At 42.8% G+C, this 20,668-nt stretch overlaps 1 protein-coding gene across 1 annotated transcript in view; it reads left to right on the top strand.

Moving 5' to 3' along the window:
* Positions 1–3,850: 3,850 nt before the first annotated feature.
* The window catches only part of frem2b (FRAS1 related extracellular matrix 2b), a 97,869-nt gene continuing 81,051 nt past the window's right edge, over positions 3,851–20,668 (top strand). The window contains exons 1-2 of the mRNA XM_086080436.1: positions 3,851–9,009; positions 13,152–13,241. Coding sequence (XP_085936562.1) covers positions 3,972–9,009; positions 13,152–13,241 — 5,128 coding nt within the window. The 5' untranslated portion in view covers positions 3,851–3,971. The remainder of the gene's footprint in view (positions 9,010–13,151; positions 13,242–20,668) is intronic.

Raw genomic sequence — 20,668 nt, 5'->3', positions numbered from 1 at the left:
CAACCAATTTTGCCGTAATGAAATTCTTTTAGGCCTCCTTATTTAACTCATTCACTGCCAATGACGGCTATAGACGTCAAAAATTCATTTGAACTATTTCTATTAGTTTACATTTTTTTCCACTTTTGTTAACCAGAGTATGAAAACCTAGAAAAAAATGGTACATTTAGAACAGATATAAAATTTGTGATTAATCATGAGTTAACTAGTGAAGTCATGTGATTACTTACGAAAAAATGTAATCGCCTGATGCCAATAATTTTTAACAATCTTTTCTTCGTAAAAGTAATTTTAATTATTTTTTTTAAACATTTTTAATAATCTTTTCATTTTTTCTTTGAAAAAAAGAAAAGATTATTAAAAATTAGGGGCATCAGGCGATTAAAATCTTTAATCATAATTAATCGCAAGACTTCATTAGTTAACTCACAATTAATCACAAATTTTATATCTGTTCTAAATGTGCAATATTTTTTTTCTAGATTTTCATACTTTTGTTAACAAAAGCGGGGAAAAAAGTTAAACTAATAGAAATAGTTCAAATGAATTTTTGACGCCTATAGCCGTCAATGGCAGTGAATGAGTTAATCATGATCAATGATTAATTAATTCTAAAACGTGATTAATCTGATTAAAAGATTTAATCGTTTGACAGCTCTAATATATATATAGAATTCTGAGCTTTTTTTTAATTTTTTATATTGCCAACACCACCACAATATCGTGATAATTATTGTATCCTGAGGTTCATATCGTGATAGTATCGTATTGTGACATTTGGATATCGTTACATCCCTATTAAAAATTACAGTAACATAGTTGATTGAGTAGTCATGAAAAAAAGAGATTGTTTCCCCCCCTAAAAAGTACATTTGATTATTGAAAGCCACTGAAAGATAAAAAGCTATTGAACTTAAAGGTTAAATACAGCTGAAGCCAGTGTTTTTTTTTAACCTACCACTAGAGGGAGCCCTTTGAGACTCACTACTACTGTATATGACACTGCGACATTGACTTTTAGTTTGTCTCTTCGCCTGCATAACGAACCTAAAAGAGGCATTTTTCTATTTTTAAACGTCCCCCCCCTCATCCCGCTCAGTAACGCGGATGGTACTTCAAACCCGTTTTTCACTTTGACCTGCGCTGCTGCTCGGCGTGGGTGTCCTCTCGCTTGTTCGTCATCACTGCTGCGGACTGGCGGCGGATGCTCGTTGTGCGTCAGGAGAATGTTCAGCTGACGTCTTAAGGCCTCGCCTGATGAGAGCAAAAGTCACACTGCAAAAAAACTCACACCCAAACAACATGAACTCATTGGCTGCCATTGACGGCTATAGACGTCAAAAATTCATTTGAACTATTTCTATTAAATTAACATTTTTTTTCCACTTTTGTTAACAAGAGTATGAAACCTAGATTTTTTTTATTGTACATTTAGAACAGATATAAAATGTTTAATTAATCAAGAGTTAACTAGTGAAGTCATGCGATTAATTACAATTAAAAAATTTAATCGAAATTTTTTAAATCTTTTTTTTTTAATCGCGTCAGGCGGTTAAATTTTTTAATTGTAATTAATTGCATGACTTCAATAGTTAACTCACGATTAATCACAAATTTGATATCTGTTCTAAATTTGATATCTGCTCTAAACTAAAAGTTAAACTTCTAGAAATAGTTTAAATTAATTTTTGACGTCTATCGCCGTCAATGGCAGTGAATGAGTTAAATATGTCAAATCAAGTCAAAATGTGCTCGCCGTTTGTCTGCCAAGATATGTATATGCTTTTCGTGAATTTAAAATCTTCATAAGGTGCACAAACCTATTTGTGGGTTTTGAGTCAGTTAACTTACTTGCACTAGTTTTAAGAAATTGGTTCTGTGGGTTTTTGAGTTGTGCTCCGATTACATGTTTATACTCGACTGTATTTATAAATGCATCTCTTAAATTAAAAAAATCTTGGCAAGGCAGCCGTGACCATGATCAGGATAAGTGCTATTTAAAAAAAAAAGAAGAAAAAAAGAAGAAGAATGAATCAATAAGTCATGTACTGTATTCATCATTAGAAATGGCCGAGGATCAACTGTCTTGTTGCCATTTTGCGCACAGGAACTAATTAAAAATATAGAAAATCGCCATCAATTTCATGTTTTTTTAAGGAAAAAAATGCTATATTGGGGTATACGTTTCTTTTTAGTAAATTATTTCTTATTACAGTATTACCAGGGCTGGACCGGCCATCTGGCGTACAGGGCAGATGCCCGATGGGCCAGCCTCTTTTGGGGCCGATGCGGTGCTTTTTCATTATTATTTCCCTCAATTTTACCCCAAGAGACTCGCCCACAATTCAGAGGGACCAGTCTGTTAATCCAGTTCGATTATAAATAGCAACTGAAACATCAGTGGCAGAACTCCATGTTAGGCAGGATTCCGGCTGAGCCTAAGTTAAAATGCCAGGGCCGATTTTTTGGTGTGTGTGTGTGTGTGTGTGCGCCAGTCCAGCCGCACTCATACTGGTACCGGTCTGACAGGAAAGTGGTCTCAAGCGTCCCTATTCATCATTTGACCTGCAACATAACAAGCAAGTTACCAGGTTAGCTATATTTGCATATTTAGGGTCAAAGAAAAATAACTCTCTGTGTCATGCAGGGTGAACGACACCATAAACATATTGTTAAAATAATACTTCTCGGAGAGTGTTAATTTACATAAATGCAAATTAATTTTTTGTGTTCAATTGGCAGGTATAGTCTTCATTTCATTACGTTGTCTTGTATTTATTTTTTAAAAAATTGTTTTTATGTATTATGTTTATGTGCAGGGATGGACAAGTACCGAGGTGTTGCTTGTTCTGAAACCCGTACGTGAAAGCACTCGAGAGGGGGTACGTGAGATTTTAAAAAAAATATTTAAAATCTAAATGATCCCAAAATTTAAGAATAAATTGAATTTCTTAAATTGAACATTAGATTCAGCTTCATTGTCCTTAAAAAAAAAAAAAAAAACGCAGTCTCCCCAAAACAGAATGAATGAATGAAAACATGTGAATCATTTCAAAACTTTATTTAAAATTAAGTTTGCGATTTCTTTTTTGGCAACATATCTTTATCCAAAAAGAGGTGCACATTTTTGTGCGCACAAATCTTGACTTATTTCTTATTGTTAGTTATATCTTTTATTTCCAAATAGTTCAAGACAGACCACTAAACAAATGAAGTTTAGTAATAATCAGATTTATGTTTTTCAACCCAAAATTGCTTTTGCGCTAAATTGGGGCGGGGTGCTTCTAAAAATACTTCACACGGGGGAACATTATTGAAAAAGGTTGAGAACCCCTGTTCTAGTGAAGGGCATATGAAGTTAAGAGTACAGATCCTATATGGTCTATTAATCTACCCCCCCCCCCCCCCCTTATATGTCTGACTCGTTTTGCACAGTCCATTATAGGGCAAAGCAAATGTGCATTTATAAAGCGCAGTCGTGACCAACTCTCACCAAAAGAGGGCGACACAGCTTTCGATTTGCGCACCATTTATTTATTTATTTTTCTACACTCGTCTTTGCCTTGCATTGACAGCAAATGCATGTTTGGATGGGGAAATACATGAAGAGACAAAAAAAGGAAAATGTTGCCGGATGTTATCAAACTGACGCATCAGGCGAAGTGATGAGTTTTAATCTCCCCCCTCTCTGTGCAATCAGATTCCTTCCGTGACGGCGACCAATCGGCTGCCAGGGGGGCGTGGCCGCGCTTTACTCCCTTTCAAGAGCAGCGAGCATTAAAGTTTGGCTCGCCAGTGCACAAGACGCTGCGGGAGAAATGGTGCACCTTGGCGGCGGGGGGCTGCGCGACGCCGTGTGACTCTTCAACTTAGTGGTGTGCGTGCTCGTGTGTGCGTGCGTCCCCGCGTGTGTGTGTGTGTGTGTGCGCGCGCGCGTAAAGTTAAACCGCGTCTCCTCTGCGCAGCTCCAAATGGCCGGAATCTCTCCCCGGCGCGCGCACGCGTCTGCCGCCGCCGCCGCCGCCGCTTTTCTCACGCTGGCGCTCGTGCTCACTACGAGCGACGCGCAGTTTTGGGACCACCGCGGACTGTCCTACGCGCTGAGGTCCGAGCTGTCCGAGGACACAGTGCTGGTGGCCAACAACGGCATCCGCGTGCCTTTAGGGAGGTCAGCCTTTGTGGATCCTATCAACGACCTGGTGATTCAAGTTCAGCCCGGGGACAGGTGCAGCATCACCGTCCTGGACAATGACCCTTTGTCCCAGAGGCCTGGGACCCTAACCCCCAAAAAGTTCCCATGTGAATTTGGCCCCAACGATGTCAAGTATTCCCACTTTGGCTCCCGCAGTCCGGCCAGAGACCGGGTGAGACTGCAGCTCAGGTACGACACGCAGACCGACACCGTCGTGATCCCTTTCATGATGGAGGTGGAGGTGGTCTTCACGCAGCTGGAGGTGCTCACCAAAAACATGCCGCTCACCGTGGACAAGCTCCTGGGCACCAGCAACCCCATCGACGGGCGCGTTTTGGAATTTACATTCGACAGAAAGGCGCAGCGGTGCAGGATTACGCCGCTGTCCGGCGGCGGCGGCGGCGGCGGCGTCTTGCCCAGGTACGGCGTCCTGGCGGACGACAGCAGCCTGCCTGCGGGAACGACCGACTGTGACGAATTCATGAAGATGAACCTCCGCTACCGGCACACGTTTGCCTCGAAGTCGCCGAGCAGGGATTACGTGCCCATGGTGGCGGAGCTGCACGACAAGGAGGGCAACCTGCTCAAGCAGGAGTTCTTCCAAATTCTGGTCCGGATCAAAGAGGGCGAGGAGAACACGCCGCCCAAGCCCAGCTTCGTTGCCATGATGATGATGGAAGTGGACCAGTTTGTCATGACGGCCCTCACCGGCGACATGCTGGCCGCCGAGGACGCCGAGTCGGACCCCGATGAGTTAATTTTCAACATCACGTCGCCGCTGTCCTACGAGGAGGGCTACATCGTCAGCACGGACGACCGGAATCTGCCCATAACCTCCTTTTACCAGGGCGACCTCAAAGACTTCAAGATCGCATACAAGCCCCCCGCGGTCGACTCGGACAGCGAGCGGATCTTCCAGCTGGAGTTCGAGGTGGTGGACACGGAGGGCGCCGCGTCGGACCCTTTTGCGTTCATGATCGTCGTCAAGCCCATGAACACTTTGGCCCCCGTGGTGACCAAGAACACCGGCCAGTTGCTGTACGAGGGGCAGTCCAGGCCGCTCTCCAGCTCGCAGAATCTGGAGATCAGCGACGAAGACAACCTGGACAAGGTCAAAATCGCCGCGATCGGCGGCCTGAAACACGGCCGCTTGACCGTCCTGGGCGCCGGCGGGACGTTTTTCACGCCGGCCCACCTCAACGCCGGCCAAGTCATTTATCAGCACGACGGCAGCGACACCTACAGCGATAACATCGTTTTCCGGATGACGGACGGCTCGCACCGGGTGGAGTTCCTGTTCCCCATCGCCGTCGTGCCCACCGACGACGAGCCGCCGATCGTCAGCGCCAACACCGGTTTGGTTCTCTTCAAGAACCAAACGGCTCCCATTTCCTCGCTCATGCTCAGCGCGGCGGACATCGACTCGGAGGACTCCACCGTCAAGTTCGAGATCCGCCGCCCCTTCTCCGCCGTCGGGCGGGTCCTGCTGCGCCAGGCCGAGGCGCCGCGGGACCCGTCGACGTGGAAGTTCAACACCGGGGAGGAAATGTACGAGAAGCCGGTGAGCGAATTTCTGCAGCAGGACGTGACCGACGGCAAAGTGTTCTACAGGCACGTCGGGCCGCACAGCGCCAGCGCGCTGGTGGACCGGTTCAAGTTCCGCGTCCAAGACGACAACGACCCCCCCAACCGGTCGGAGGAGAGCTGGTTCACCATCAAGATCCTCCCCGTGGACGACCTCCCGCCCGAGTTGCACCCCGACGCCGCGCTGCAAATGACCGTGCGCGAGTACCAGCTCACGCCTTTGCGGAAGAAGTTCCTGCGCTACTCGGACCTCGACTCGGAGGATCGCGACCTCAGGTACGTCGTCGTCCAGCCGCCGACGGACACGGACGAGAACAGACCCGTGGCCCTGGGGGCTCTGGTTCTGACCGAAAGCCCCGAGGTCGGCGTGACCGCGTTCACCCAGGCCCAAATCAACCATCACAAAATCGCTTACAAGCCGCCCGACCTTGAGCTCGGAATCACCGCTCGCGTTTTGCAGTTCAGGTACGCGGTGGAGGACGCTTCGGGAAACAGCGCCGGCGGCGTTTTCACCGTCTTCCTCGAACCCGTGGACAACAAGCCGCCGCAGATCACCAACTCTGGATTCACGGTGCTGGAGCGAGGCGCGCACACGATTACCGGCGCGGAGCTTTACACCTCCGACTCCGACACGGACGGCAAACTGATCTCCTTCACGGTTTCTCGGCCCCCCCAGCACGGACACGTCCGGTTGGCGTTCGCAGACATGGCGAGGGGGGACGCTTTTAGCCTCGAGGACATCGACGACGGTCGAGTTTCTTACGTGCACAACGGGTACGAATCCACTTCGGACTCGGTACAAATAGACGTCAGCGACGGGGTCCACGTTGTCTCGATTAGCGTAAAGATCAACGTGAAGCCGATCGATGACGAGACGCCGTCCGTCGCGCTGCCGGAAGGTACGATCGGCTCCTCCATTGATGTCCCGGAGAACGGCGCCACGGAGATCACCGGCCGTGTTATTCAGGGGAGGGACGAGGACACGGACGACCTCCGTTTGACCTTCATAGTGGAGGACCCGCCATCGCTCGGGGAAATTCTGGTCCGAGGGGTCCCGTCGGCCGTGTTCACGCAGGCCGACGTCATCAACGGCCACGTGATGTACGCCCACACCGGCGGCGAATTGGGTTTCACCACCGGAGAGGACATTTTCAATTTAACCTTGACGGACATGTCCGATGAATGGACGGTGGGAGGCAACAAGATCACCGGCGTGAGAGTGCGCGTGACGATTCTGCCGCTGGACAGCCAGGCGCCGCGGGTCTTTGTGGGAGAACTCTTTTCCGTCCCGGAGGGTGCGAAGAACGCCATCCGGACTCACCACATCAGCGCGGAGGACGTGGACACGCTCGTGGACGACCTCCTGTGCACCATCGTCGTGCAGCCGACTTCGGGATACGTCGAAAACATCTCCCCGGCGCCCGGCTCGGAAAAATCCAGGTCCGGCGTGGCCGTCAGCGCTTTCACCATCAAGGACATTCAGCAGCGCCACATTTTCTACGTTCAAAGCATCCACGGCGGAACCGAGCCGGTGGAGGACCGGTTTACATTCAGGTGCTCCGACGGAATCAATTTCTCCCAAAGGCACTTCTTCCCCATTTCCATCATCCCGGCTAATGACGAAGAGCCCGAGATTTACATGAGGGAGTTCGTCGTCATGGAAGGCACGACCATCGTGATCGACACGCCCATCCTGAACGCCGCCGACGCCGACGTCCCCCCCGACCGGCTCACGTTCGTCATCACCAGACCCCCCGCGCACGGAGTTCTCCTCAATCAGCTCGCCGCCGCCGGCGCGGCGCCCGTGTCCAACTTCACCCTGGAGCAGATCAGCGAATCGTCCGGCGTCGTGTACGAGCACGACGGCTCGGAGACCACGCGGGACAGCTTCGACCTGCTCCTGACCGACGGGAAGTTCAGCGTGGCGAAAACGGTCGTCGTCATGATCATCCCCGTGGACGACGAGACGCCCAGGATGGCCATCAACGGCGGCCTCGACGTGGAAGCGGGCGAGGTCAGAGTCATCAACGGCGACGTCTTAAGCGCCACCGACCTGGACTCGGAGGACAGCGCGCTGACGTACGTCATCCGCCGCGCGCCCGGGCAGGGTTACCTGCAGAGAACGACGCCGGGCGGCGGGCGGCAAAACATCAGCGCCGGGATGAATCTCACCCAGGACGAGCTGGACCGCGGTTCGATCATTTATGCGCACAGCGGCCAAGAGGGCGTCCGCGACCTCGTCAAGTTCGACGTGACGGACGGCTTCAACCCGTTGATCGACAGATACTTTTACATCACGGTGGGCGGCATCGACGCCGTTTTCCCGTACGTGGTCAGCAAAGGCGTGACCCTGAAAGAGGGCGGCAGGGTCACGCTGACGACGGATCTGCTCAGCACCAGCGACCACAACAGCCCGGACGAGCACTTGATTTTCACGATCACCCGAGCGCCGGTGCGAGGCCACCTGGAGTGCACCGACGCGCCGGGGACGCCCGTCTCGTCCTTCGCGCAGCTTCAGCTGGCGGGCAACAAAATCTACTACATCCACACCGCCGACGACGAGGTGAAAATGGACAGCTTCGAGTTCGAGGTGACCGACGGCTACAACCCCGTGTTCCGCACCTTCCGCATATCCATCGCCGACGTGGACAACAAAAAGCCGGTGGTGACGGTGCACGGCCTGACGGTGACGGAGGGCGAGAACAAGCTCATCACGCCTTTCGAGCTGACGGCGGAGGACGGGGACACCGCCGACCGGCTCCTGAGGTTCACCGTCACGCAGGTCCCCGTTCACGGCCGCCTGCTCTTCAACGCCAGCCGGCCCGTCGGCGCCTTCACCAAGCAGGACCTGAACGACAACCGGATCAGCTACGGGCACGACGGGTCCGAGAGCGCGGAGGACAGCTTCTCCTTCACGGTCACGGACGGCACCCACACCGACTTCTACGTCTTCCCCGACACCGTCTTCGGCACCCGCGAGCCGCAGGTCATGAAGATTAGCATCCTGCCGCTGGACGACGGCGTGCCGCAGGTGGTGGTCAACAAGGGCGCCCCGACGCTGCGGGTCGTCGACGGCGGCCGCCCGGGCTTCGTCATCACCAGCAAGTTCCTGAAAGCGGAGGACCGAGACAGCGCGCAGGGTTCTGTGCTCTTTCGGATCACTGGCGCGCCGCAGCACGGCTACCTGATCGACGCCGGCAAAGGAAATTCCACCATCGGCACTTTCACGCAAGGTAAATTTAAATTTTAAACTCTTTACCGCTGTCTTTATAATGTCTTTGACATGCTTTTGTCAAAATGCTGCAACAATCAAGGATTTTAGCACACTTTACTGTATGTACCTTATTTGTAATTCCCTGGCCTTTGTTTATTAGCAAATGGTACTTGCACGCACGCACGCACGCACGCACGCACGCACGCACATACACATACTCACCCACACCCACACACACACACAAAAAAAAAAATATATATATATATATATATATATATATATATATTATATATATATATAAAAAAAAATAATAATAAAAAAAAAAGAGCAATGATGATGACATTTCCGAATGAACAATACTGAGCTCTTAGAAAAAAAAAAATAATAATAATAAAAAAAAATAATAATAAAAAAAAAAAACCAAATGGTACTTGGAGTACAAAAAAAAAGCTCACTTTTGATCTATTTGTCTTTTTTTTTTATTAGTGATAGACTGATGTGTTTGCACCCCCCCCCCCCCCCCCCCCCGGAGCCGATACCGATTATTTGTCGATGACCGATATTTGGAGCCTATATTCCTTAGCAGTTAAAGCGGAAATATTAGCGTCAAAATTAAACAAACTTAATTCTGTTGAAATGCCATTAACTCATTCATTGCCACTGACGACTATACACGTCAGAAATCCATTTGAACTGGACGCAGTGAATGAGTCAAATATGTTTGTTAAAACAACTTTTCACATTTTCAACATGTCAAAGTTTTTTCTTGTAAATTAAACATGCAGAAAATAGAGAGCCAAAAAAGTGACTAGCTCCCTAAAGGTTTTAAGTAGTAAGTAAGTTCTCCAAAATTTTAATATAACTCAAATGTTAAACTTTCACTTATTTTAGTTTTAATTTTGAAACAAAAAAAAAAGTTGGAAGCATCACTTATAAAGTTCAATAAATAAATAAATAAAAACCTCAATGAACATAGCAACTTTTGGGTTTTGATCAGGGTTTGTATAAAAGGTTGCAAAAATGCTTGCAAACAGTGAAATATTGTCTGAACATGTTCAAAGTTTCAAAGTAAAAACAGTCTGTGAACATCTTTGCAACCTTTTGCAACATTTTATGAAGCCTGACGAAAACACCAAAATTCACTAAGTTAGCAAAAATTCGGCGTTCAGCTTTATCGGACTTAAGGTTTGTAAAAAACAAACAAATAAAAAAAGGCAGTTGCCGATATTCACCAAATTTCAAATATCTGCACTGTTAATCGGCCTCAGCCGATTAATGGCCTATCCCTAATTTTTATTTATTTATTTTTGTTAATTATTTATGACAACGGCGCAAAGTTACAGCGGGCTTAATGATGGCATTCACTACACTTAACATTTGTTAATTAGTGCGTGTGGCTAGTCAGGATCGAAACCCAAACTTCTGGCTTGAAAATGGCAGATCTTTGTCCAGCCGAGCTGCCAAGTCACGTGTAGAAACTCAGCGTGAAAGCATTTACCTTCTTTTTGTTCACTAACTGCATTGCGATATCACAATTGGTCAAAATTCTGAAATATTTTCTGTGTTGTGAAATTTCCCACTTGATTGGCGGGCAGGAACTCCAGAGACCAATCTTGTAGACAACTAATTAACTCATTTTCTCCCCAAAACGTATAAAAAAAACATTCTATTTTAAATGCTTTGATGCAGCCTTTGACCTGAAGAGGTCGCTTAAAGCAATGGTATTTATTACAAAAGACGGCCATCGGGTGGCAGCAGAGTATAAGAGATCAACCAGGGCCATGTTGTCTTTTCCACAGTGTTTTCAACAGGTTTGTAAATAATGATGAAACTTAGATATATTCTAATGCTATTTGCTGTTTCCTGATGAAAGAAGAGACTCTAATCTTTCTTTTGGTAGGTTCCGTGTTTTTATAGCAATAGAACAGAATATTCTGTGGGCCTTGCGAAATCAGTCCAAATCCAGCAAAACAGCCGGGAGCAAAGGGGGTTGCTTCAGTGAAAATGGCTGCGAGTGAATGAGTGAGTTAAGGAGTATAATTTTTTTTGCCCAGTTAAAAAAATAAAATCAATCCGACAGTCCGCAGATTTAATTTCCACAAGTATTTCACTGTTTCTCATTTGGTGGCCCCAAAAATGCAAAATCAGTCCAAATCCAGCAAAACAGCCGGGAGCAAAGGGGGTTGCTTCAGTGAAAATGGCTGCGAGTGAATGAGTGAGTTAAGGAGTATAATTTTTTTTGCCCAGTTAAAAAAATAAAATCAATCCGACAGTCCGCAGATTTAATTTCCACAAGTATTTCACTGTTTCTCATCATCATATCAGGATTTTTATTTTTTTGTGTCTCGAGAGACTGACTAATATTAAGAGCGCTGAAATATGCCGGCGCCTCGGGCGGCCGTGGATCTCACCGGAGAATTCCAAAGAGAGCCTCTAATGGATGACACTTTAGGGAAAGTACTGAAAGGTGATTTGTACAGTGCCGGAGACATATTTTGTGCGAGCAGACAGGAGGATTGCCGGCGTGGCAATAAATAACCGGCAAAATACGTCAAAGGGAGAGCAGAGGTCACGGCGCAATCGGTGAATTTTTGCAAAGCGCAAGCAGCTTTTTTTACGCCAAGCCGGCCGCGTGCAGCCGCTCGCTGGCTTTTATTCACCGAGCCGCCGCCTTCCCCGAGAGGCCTGTTCAATATTTCACGAGTAAACAGACAGTAAATAAAGACGGCGTCTCCTGGGCTTTTTGAAATACGCAGAGAAGCTCTTCTACGCATCGATCTCTTTGAAGGGAAAACGCTTGGCCATCAAATATTGAAGATGGCGACGTCAACCGTTGACTGTCGAGCAAAAAAACGCAAGCCGAGGACGAGATGATCTATTTTTGATTTCAGTAAAAAAAAAATGCCATTACAGGCTCAAGTGCATGTATAGCACATTTCCTGTCACTCTTTGCAATGCAAGTGCTGAAAGGACACTTCAGTGGGCAAAATGGGGCGGAGCCAGGGCGTTGCGACGAGGTGAGCGGGCTCCCACTTGCGAATGCAGATAAAAAAAAAGGAAATTTTCACTCGTGGAGGCAGCACTTGATGCAGTTGTCAGTGTGGTGCCGTTTTTCCTAGACTTAATTTTAGCACATACACTGGACATAAAAAGTCTACACACCCCGGTTGAAATGCCCGTTTTTCAAGAGAAATCACGTAATAACTTATCCACCATTAATGTGACGTATGGGGGTGGGAATCTTGGAATGGCTCACGATTCGATTCAATTTCGATTTTTGGGTCTGCGATTCGATTCAAAATGATTTTCAATTCAAAATGATTTGATTGGCAATGATTTCTGCTACAATCTATGGATGTGCAAAGAATCGTCATGATCTACTTCACTCTGCTTTGCAAGACATAATGACAAATGTTAAAACAAAGATAAGGTCTTTTTAATTTTTTTAATTTTTTTACATTTATTAAGTATTGAATTGTAAGGAAAGTGCATTTTTCCACGAAAACAGCGTGTAGACCACAACTGCTACTCTATAAAGCTAACTATAATTGTTTTTTTTTTACAGCTTTTATAATAAAATAAAATAGAGTTTGGGACATTTTATATCGATTCTAAATCCGAGTAAATAAGAATCGCAATTCTTATGTGAATCGATTTTTTTTTTTTTTCTTTTGGGGCACATTTGTAGTGACCTATAATGTGTACACCATAAGACATGTTTGGGATATTTTGTTATAGTCCAATGAAGCTGAAGTTAATGTATTTGGCCATAATTCAAAAAGATATGTTTAGCTAGCTAGCATCAACGGCTAAAGCCAAACTGTGGCAGGGTTTCTACTCTCTGGACCCGGATTTGCCACCTCTGCGCACAAGTAAAAAAAAATTAAAACTAATACTAAAACTAAACTAAAACGAACAATTTTTTCAATAACTAAAACTAATAAAAAACTGACAGAACCACCCTGAAAACGAATTAAAACGGACTTAAATAAAAAAACAAGAAATGAATAAATGAAATATAAATTTCGGAAGTTGAACGTGTAACACTGACTTGCAAGTACGGTACTTTTCCTGTTACGTTTTCTCTTCCTGATGCTTTTCACTGAGCACGTTTCAAGGTCAAAAGCAAAATAACAAATATTCTCTGATTTCTTCATTTAGCGGACATCAATGACATGCGCATCTGCTATATCTTGAGGAAGGGCGACGACGCCACCAGCGACATCTTCCACTTCTCCATCGAAGACAGCGGTGAGTCGCCGTTTTCCCGATTCCGCTATAAGTCAACTCGTAGGTCAATATAATATTGACTGGATCAAACATTTGCGAGTGCAAGTATTTTGGGTTTCATTCATTAATTTATGGTTGGACATTTTCTTTTTATTTTCTTTTTATTTTATTTTTTCTCTACTTTTTTCTTTTATTTTTCTTTTATTTTTTCTTTTCTTTTTCTTTTCTTTTTTCTCTACTTTTTTCTTTTCTTTTTCTTTTCTTTTTCTTTTCTTTTTCTTTTCTATTTCTTTTCTTTTTCTTTTCTTTTTCTTTTCTTTTTCTTTTCTTTTTCTTTTCTTTTTCTTTTCTTTTTCTTTTCTTTTTCTTTTCTTTTTCTTTTCTTTTTCTTTTCTTTTTCTTTTCTTTTTCTTTTCTTTTTCTTTTCTTTTTCTTTTCTTTTTTCTTTTCTCTTTTCTTTTTTCTTTTCTTTTTTCTTTTCTTTTTTCTATTCTTTTTTCTTTTCTTTTTTCTTTTCTTTTTTCTTTTAGGTCGCTCTTAATATGAAAAGAAAAAGCACCAATGTCTTACAAATGGCATTATGCCATCTAGTGGCAGAAAAATGACCTCAACGCAAATCAATATCACACAATACAGTACACCAAATTTTCAACAACTCAAAGATGCAGCCATATTTCTATTGGTTAAGCAATTTTTCCCACTTTTATGTTAACAAGAGTATGAAAACGTTATTAATTTATGAAGTTATTATTAATGCATTAAAAACTTATCGTACGTTTTATTGTATATTAAAACAGATATAAAATTTGAGAGTCATGCGATTAATTGCGATTAAAAAAATGTAATGGCCTGACACCAATAATTTATATAAAACAATCAACAAAAGAATTGATTATGGCGGTGAGCGTTTCTGTTTGTGCTGCGTGACAATGAATTCATCCTTACAAAGCGTACCACTTGCAACCTCGAATTGTTGGTCCCGCGTACTTTCCTCTGCATCAAGGTTGAAACGCAGAATGTTCATTTCTACTGTGCAGGTGCAAAGCCGCGCTTCATCATGTTTTTTAATGAAGCGTAAACACTGGCTGCGCAGACGAGAGATTTACGTTGACTTCCTTCAGCTCAGTACGGCCGCGTGGGGAAATAAGTTCGCCGCGAATCCCGGAACATGCATTTTTAATAAGCTGGCTTTGCCGTCGAACCGTCCGCGCTCTGTACGTTGACGCCGCAGGACAATGAAGCAGAGGAAAGCGCGGCGCTGCTAGCGATTAGCGCCCGACGGCGCGTCCGCTGACCGCACAAAGGACGAGCTCTCGCGGGGCCCCCGGATTCCCACGCGCGCCCCCGGCGGGGCCCCCTCGCCCCCCCGTCCGTGACCGACAGCTCGACAAACGTGCCGAAATAGAAATGCAGTCACTTCAGATTGATTTCGCTTGTCACGTTTTCAGGTTTGCTCGGCGGCGTATCTTAATTATACGCCGCCGAGCAAACCTGAAATCGGATATTCGCTTTTTTACAAGTCATTTGTTTCCCTTTCGACACCGGAGAGCATTTTAAACTGTCACACAAGTGTAAAAATATTCAGGAGTATGTATATATATATATATATATTAGGGGTGTGAATTGCCTAGTACCTGGCGATTCGATTCGTATCACGATTCAATTCGATACCGATTAATCCGATTATTGCGATTTTCTTTTCTTTTTTACTCAAATTTAGAAAATACTAATCAGTAAACATGTAGACTAATATCTGTATGAAAATGTATTTATTGATCTGAAAATTCAGGCTTGTAACTGAGCCCGCTGCATTTAACAAACAATCTGTTGCAATCTGTTTCATGTCTGAACATCATTGAAATCAAATATTAAGGCTTAATGCTCCATTAATATAACATTCTTCAATGCTTAATGTGTGAATCCTAACCCTAAGTAAGACGTTTTGTTGAATATTCCCATCAAAAAAAATGTATGTTAAAAAATCGATTCGAGAACTGCGCGCTGTAATATCGCGATATATTGCCGAATCGATTTTTTCCTCACACCCCTAATATTAGGGGTCCAAAAAAGCTCAAGCAAAAGCTGAAAAAACAAAAAAGAGTTGGTGAGACTGCTGTTGTTTTTCCAGGCCTATTTGTCAAGGTCAAATTCTACATTTGCTGAGTTTGACTTTCAAGGTTTCTACTGTGTTACTTTTTTTTTTTTCTGGGCGTGTGAAAACACATTTTCTACGAGTGCTGGCGACAGAAAAGAAAAAATGGACAGCGGCTCTTGAAGCAGTGGCACGTTGAAGTTCTGCGACGTGACCCGCCCACTGACTCCACCGCAGCTTACGAAGCCGCGAAGGAACTTTTTTTTCTTCTTCCTTCCTAATAAGATTTACTTGTGCCGGGCGGCTGGTTGTCAATTTGAGCTGAGAGAAAGCACATATCACAGCGAAAGGACGTTTGACGTCACGCGTGTTCAGCATGACGGCTGTAACGAAGCGCGGCGGTGAGCAGCGCCGTCGGGGACGCTCGCCGTCAGACCGTAATTGCTTTGCATGCGCCGTTGGAGTTTAATTAATGCATGTTTTTGCTGTGACGCCATCAACGGGCAGCTTGCGTTTCTGATGACATCATGATGAAAAAAAAAGAGTAATTAATAAAAAAAAATTTTTTATATATATATATATATATTGGAGGTGTCAGGCAGTTCAATGTTTTTATCATAATTAATCAATGAGGAACTACAAATTAGAAATTAAAAGAAGAGAAATGTCATTTCATGCAATTTTATTGAATTTTTTTTTGATATTATTGGGATTTAAAGGTCTTTCTTAAAAAAATATCTGTCATTGTTTGTTTGTTTTCTTTTTTCATTTTTTTACGTTTCTAAAGTACTAGTGGTATCGGAGTGGTATCGAGCATCTAAACAATTTTGTACAAAAATAAATCACACATTTAAATTAATTTGTTAAAATGTATATTTACCAGAATTATTATTTTTATTTATTTTTATTTTTTTGCATTGACCATGTTAGTGGTGTCAGGCGGTAAAAATATTTGTAATCGTAATTAATCACATGACTAATAGTTAACTCACGATTATTATTTTTTTTTTTAATCTGTTATAAATGTACAATAAAATGTACAATGAAATATTTGTTTTAGTTTTCACATTCTTGCTAACATAAAAGTGGACAAAAATTTTAATATATATATATATATATATATATATTTTTTTTTGCTGCCGTCAGATATTTGAGCGAGTCGCCGCGGACAGGAATTACACGCGCTCTAATAACTTCCAGCGGGGAGCTTTTTTTTTTTTTCACCTGCGACTGTGCTGATCTTTTCTTGAATTCCTCCGGTTGGCGGGTGCGTGGGTGTGTTGGCGTGATGAAGGGGGAGGGGCCGGCGGGACGGAGGGGGAGGGGGTTGCACTGTTTTGAGTAAAAACATCGCAGCTGGATGCAGAAGTGATGAAAGGCTGCTTAGTGGCTTTAAACGTATCCAGATTAAGGGAAAAGGACTTGTGGTTTCTTGCTGCTTCTGTGCAACTCGTCAAGAGGTTGCGTAAGTGCAGAACGCCGTTATTTGGCTTTCGGGTGAGCTTACCTGAACACACACACACACACGCACACACACACATGACATCCTCATCTGCTCTCATGCCGTCAGTCAGCATCCAAGATTTGATTCCTGGCAGATGTGCTTTTTATTTAGCTTTCTTTAGTCTTTCCTCTGGTCTCTGGAGGTCTCCCTAATCTGTTTGTGTTGTGGTTTTGGAACTCTGTGGGTGGTGTCTGGTTAGCGCTGGATTTCACTTTTCACAAGGAATCGGCGGCAAAAAAAAATTGAGCAGCCCGAGTGAGTATGTCTGCCTCGCATTCAAAGTTCTGGGTTTGAATCTCTGCTCAGCTACGAATAATAGTAATAATAATATTTTTTTTACCGTGAATGTGAAAAAAGCTAAAATGGCTCGTGTAATGTATACAAATTATATTTATTTTACAAAAATATTTTGAAAAAAATAAAATAAAAAATAATAATATAGTTTGGCCATTTTTATATTTTATGTTTGAATGAACATTTTGTGTTTAATATTATTTGCATTATCCAAATAAGTGTTTGTTTTTCCCAAAAAGTATCTAAGAAAAGTCAAATTGGATCTTTTCTTTTTTTTCTATTATCAGCAATGATTTAAATATATTTTAAAGAAATAGCTTTCAAATGCAAAAAATAAAATAAAATGGAAAATAAAATGCATTATTTGAAGAAGGCAGAAAATCGAATATCTATTGTTTTATAGATAAATTTTTGTCCAAAAAAATTTAGATACTCGATACCACTCCGATACCACAAGTACTTTAGGTACATAAAAAAACACACACACAAAAAAACAAAAACAATGACAGATAATTTTTAAAGAAAGATCTTTATGTCCCAATATAAAAAAAATCAATAAAATTGCATGAAATGACATTTCTCTTCTTCTAATTTCTAATTTGTAGTTCCTGATCGTAACACGGCCACAAGACGTCGTGAGTACCGATACCTTCAAATCAGGCCCGGTGTGGTCCTGACAATGACGTCTGCTATCGGTACTCGCGCATCCCCAACTCAAAATAACTGAAAAAAATATCAAAGCATATCAAATTATGTTCTTTTCTACGATGTGACTTTTATGATTTCGATATTTGATAAAAGTCAAACAAATGGACACATTTGATTATTTTCTATATTTAGCTACAGAAGCTAATTATAACTGTGATATTATTATAGATTTTTCTTTTATCCTCAAAACGTCAGCTAAACATGCAGCGGGTGACATTTCTCTTTTTGTTGACCCAAAGAAATCAACTTGACGGTGTACCTAATGAAGTGTCCGCATTTGGGCTGCGTAAATGCTTGTGACACCTTGCGGCACACTTAAATCCCCCCTCCTCCTCCTCCTCCTGTCGACCCCCCCCCCCCCCCCCCAGCCCCCAGGTTAGAGGGGATTATCTGCCTCGCCTTAGCGTGCTGGAGCAAGGCAGCATTCTGGGTGGGCAGGAATTCACATGCGTTTCTGTAGACTTTGTGCGCGTGTTGTTGTCTCAGCATCGCATTGTCAGTCGGTGATGATTCTGCATTTTCTTTGTGCTTTTCTCCGCCGTTATTAATGAAATTGTCCTCCCTCGTTCTTATCTGGCAGCGTGTGGCATTCGTCCGTCCGTCCGTCCGTCCGTCCTTAGCAACAATGATAGGAATTATACGCGTGGAAAGAAAAAAACGACACGGCCGCTTGACCTTTTTCCGTGTTTTGCGTATAAAACATCTGGGGCATGATTACAGAGCTTTTCCTCGTGTGACAGCTGCTTTACTTTTTAGAGGAAGAAAGCATCACAAGCTCGTTAGTTTTGTAGGACAGACGACGCACTCCAGGCGCCGTGTTGCTAAATTGGACTTTTATACTTTGCTGACTTTTCTACGGTGTAGCGACCCTTTTTTTTTTTTAGGGTTATGCAATTTCAATTAATACACTCAACAATTACAAAAATTGGCACAATCGTTAACAGAAGTAAAACTAATTTTGAGTTGTTTATATTTATGTATTTGCAAATTTTCTATTTTAAATCTTTTTTGGTCCAAAAGGAACTTACATAATTGTAGTGCTTCAGCTAATTTAGTTTGTCTTAATATTTTTTAAATGTTTAAATATTTTCTTGTTTCGTAGCAAAATATAATTGATTGAATAATCGGGATTTCAATTGCTGCCGAAATAATCGTAATTATTATTTTTTTTATTGTTTTTTAAATTTTAAATTTTTATTTCAAATGATATTATTTTAGCAGCAGTTTTCAATCATTTAGGAAAGGAGCATAAGATCAAATAAATATGATCACGCGATAAAAGTAATGCTTCTGCTTAAGAATGAAAATGCAAGAGGCTTGAATTTCATTTATTTACAAGGTCATTTTGTACGTGACAAAAAGGAATAGTGTTCAAGAGTTTTAGTCGTTTGAAATGATTGAATCATTGTTTGAATAATCGTGATTTCGATCTCAATCAAAAATAATTGTGACGATTTTTTTCCCCCATAATCGTCCATCCCTAAAACCAAGAACACATTCTGTGCTTGTTGACATTGACTCCAGAGACCCCAACTATTTGTGAAGCAGCAATTAAAAAGTCAATTGTTCCAAATGTGTCCCTTTTAAATGACTTGTTTAAACAAATGAGGGCAGCAAAAGCATTTTGCAACCAAACGTCCTCCTCGTATTCAAACAGTCAAGTCAACATTTGCAAAATCAACATTGAGTAGCCTGTTGATTCTTGTTGAGAAAAAAGTGACAGCAGCAACATCCGCTGCTCGGCGAACTAATGAACACACTTGATCTTTAACTTATTCATTTAAACTATTTCTATTTGTTTAACTTTCTTTTTTTTTCATTTTTGTTAACAAGAGTATGAAAACCTAGTTTTTAATTTTTTTTAATTTTGAACAGATATAACATTTTTGATTAATCGTGAGTTAACTGGTGAAATCATGCGATTAATTACGATTACAAATTTTAATCGCCTGATGCCCCTAATTTTGAATATTTTTTTCTTTTAAACAAAAAAAAACTATTTATTTTAATAATCTTTTTCGTTTTAAAGAAAAGATTATTAAAAATTAGGGGCGCTAGGCGATTCAATTTTTTAATCGTAATTAATCGCATGACTTCACTCGTTAACTCACGATGAATCACAAATCTTATATCTGCTCTAAATGTACAATAAAAGAAATTCTAGATTTTCATACTCTTGTTAACAAAACTGGGGAAAAATGTTCAACTAATAGAAATAGTTAAATTATTGAATACATTTTTGACAATGGCAGTGAATGAGTTAAATACTAGAAATATAATTACAATCCTTTTTTTAAAAACTTTTATTGTTTGATTTTTAAGGCAGCCTGTTTACGCAGCTAACTCGTTGCTGCTCGTCTGCTGTTTTAAGCCATTGTAACATTATGCACAACATTTAATTCAGTAAATCTTTCACCTGCCACTAGAGGGAGCCTGAGTTCCACTTGTCGCACTTGGAGGTTTATTGCTCAATTATGAATTAAGTGTTATCGGACCGGCCGCGACATTGAATGAGCGCAATGATTCTGAGCCGTTCATTTAACGATACGTTTTGTTTTGTTTTTGTTTTGTAATATTATTGCAGCGGGGTTCAACTTCGCTGTATCACGCCGACAGGTGTTTTTCCCAAGTGGACTTCTACGCCGCTGCGAACGGAAAGCCACAATAATAAAAGTGACTTATTGTTTTGAAAAAAGCCATTTCTGTGTATACAACAGAAGCTATAAAAGTCGAACGCCCAAATTTGGTACTGAGCCAGTATTTTCCCGGACAATTATGCCTCTGAAGTTCAAAGTGCCGGCTTCACACGAGCTTCCATGCAGTCTCCATAATTAACACATTTTCCCAATG

Source organism: Leptonotus elevatus, chromosome 7 (genome assembly GCF_054856555.1).
Source record: "Leptonotus elevatus isolate MCC_2025b chromosome 7, RoL_Lele_1.0, whole genome shotgun sequence".
In the NCBI taxonomy this organism is placed as follows: Eukaryota; Metazoa; Chordata; class Actinopteri; order Syngnathiformes; family Syngnathidae; genus Leptonotus; species Leptonotus elevatus.
The sequence above is the reverse complement of the archived record's forward strand: the minus strand, read 5'-3'. Positions and strand labels throughout refer to the sequence as shown.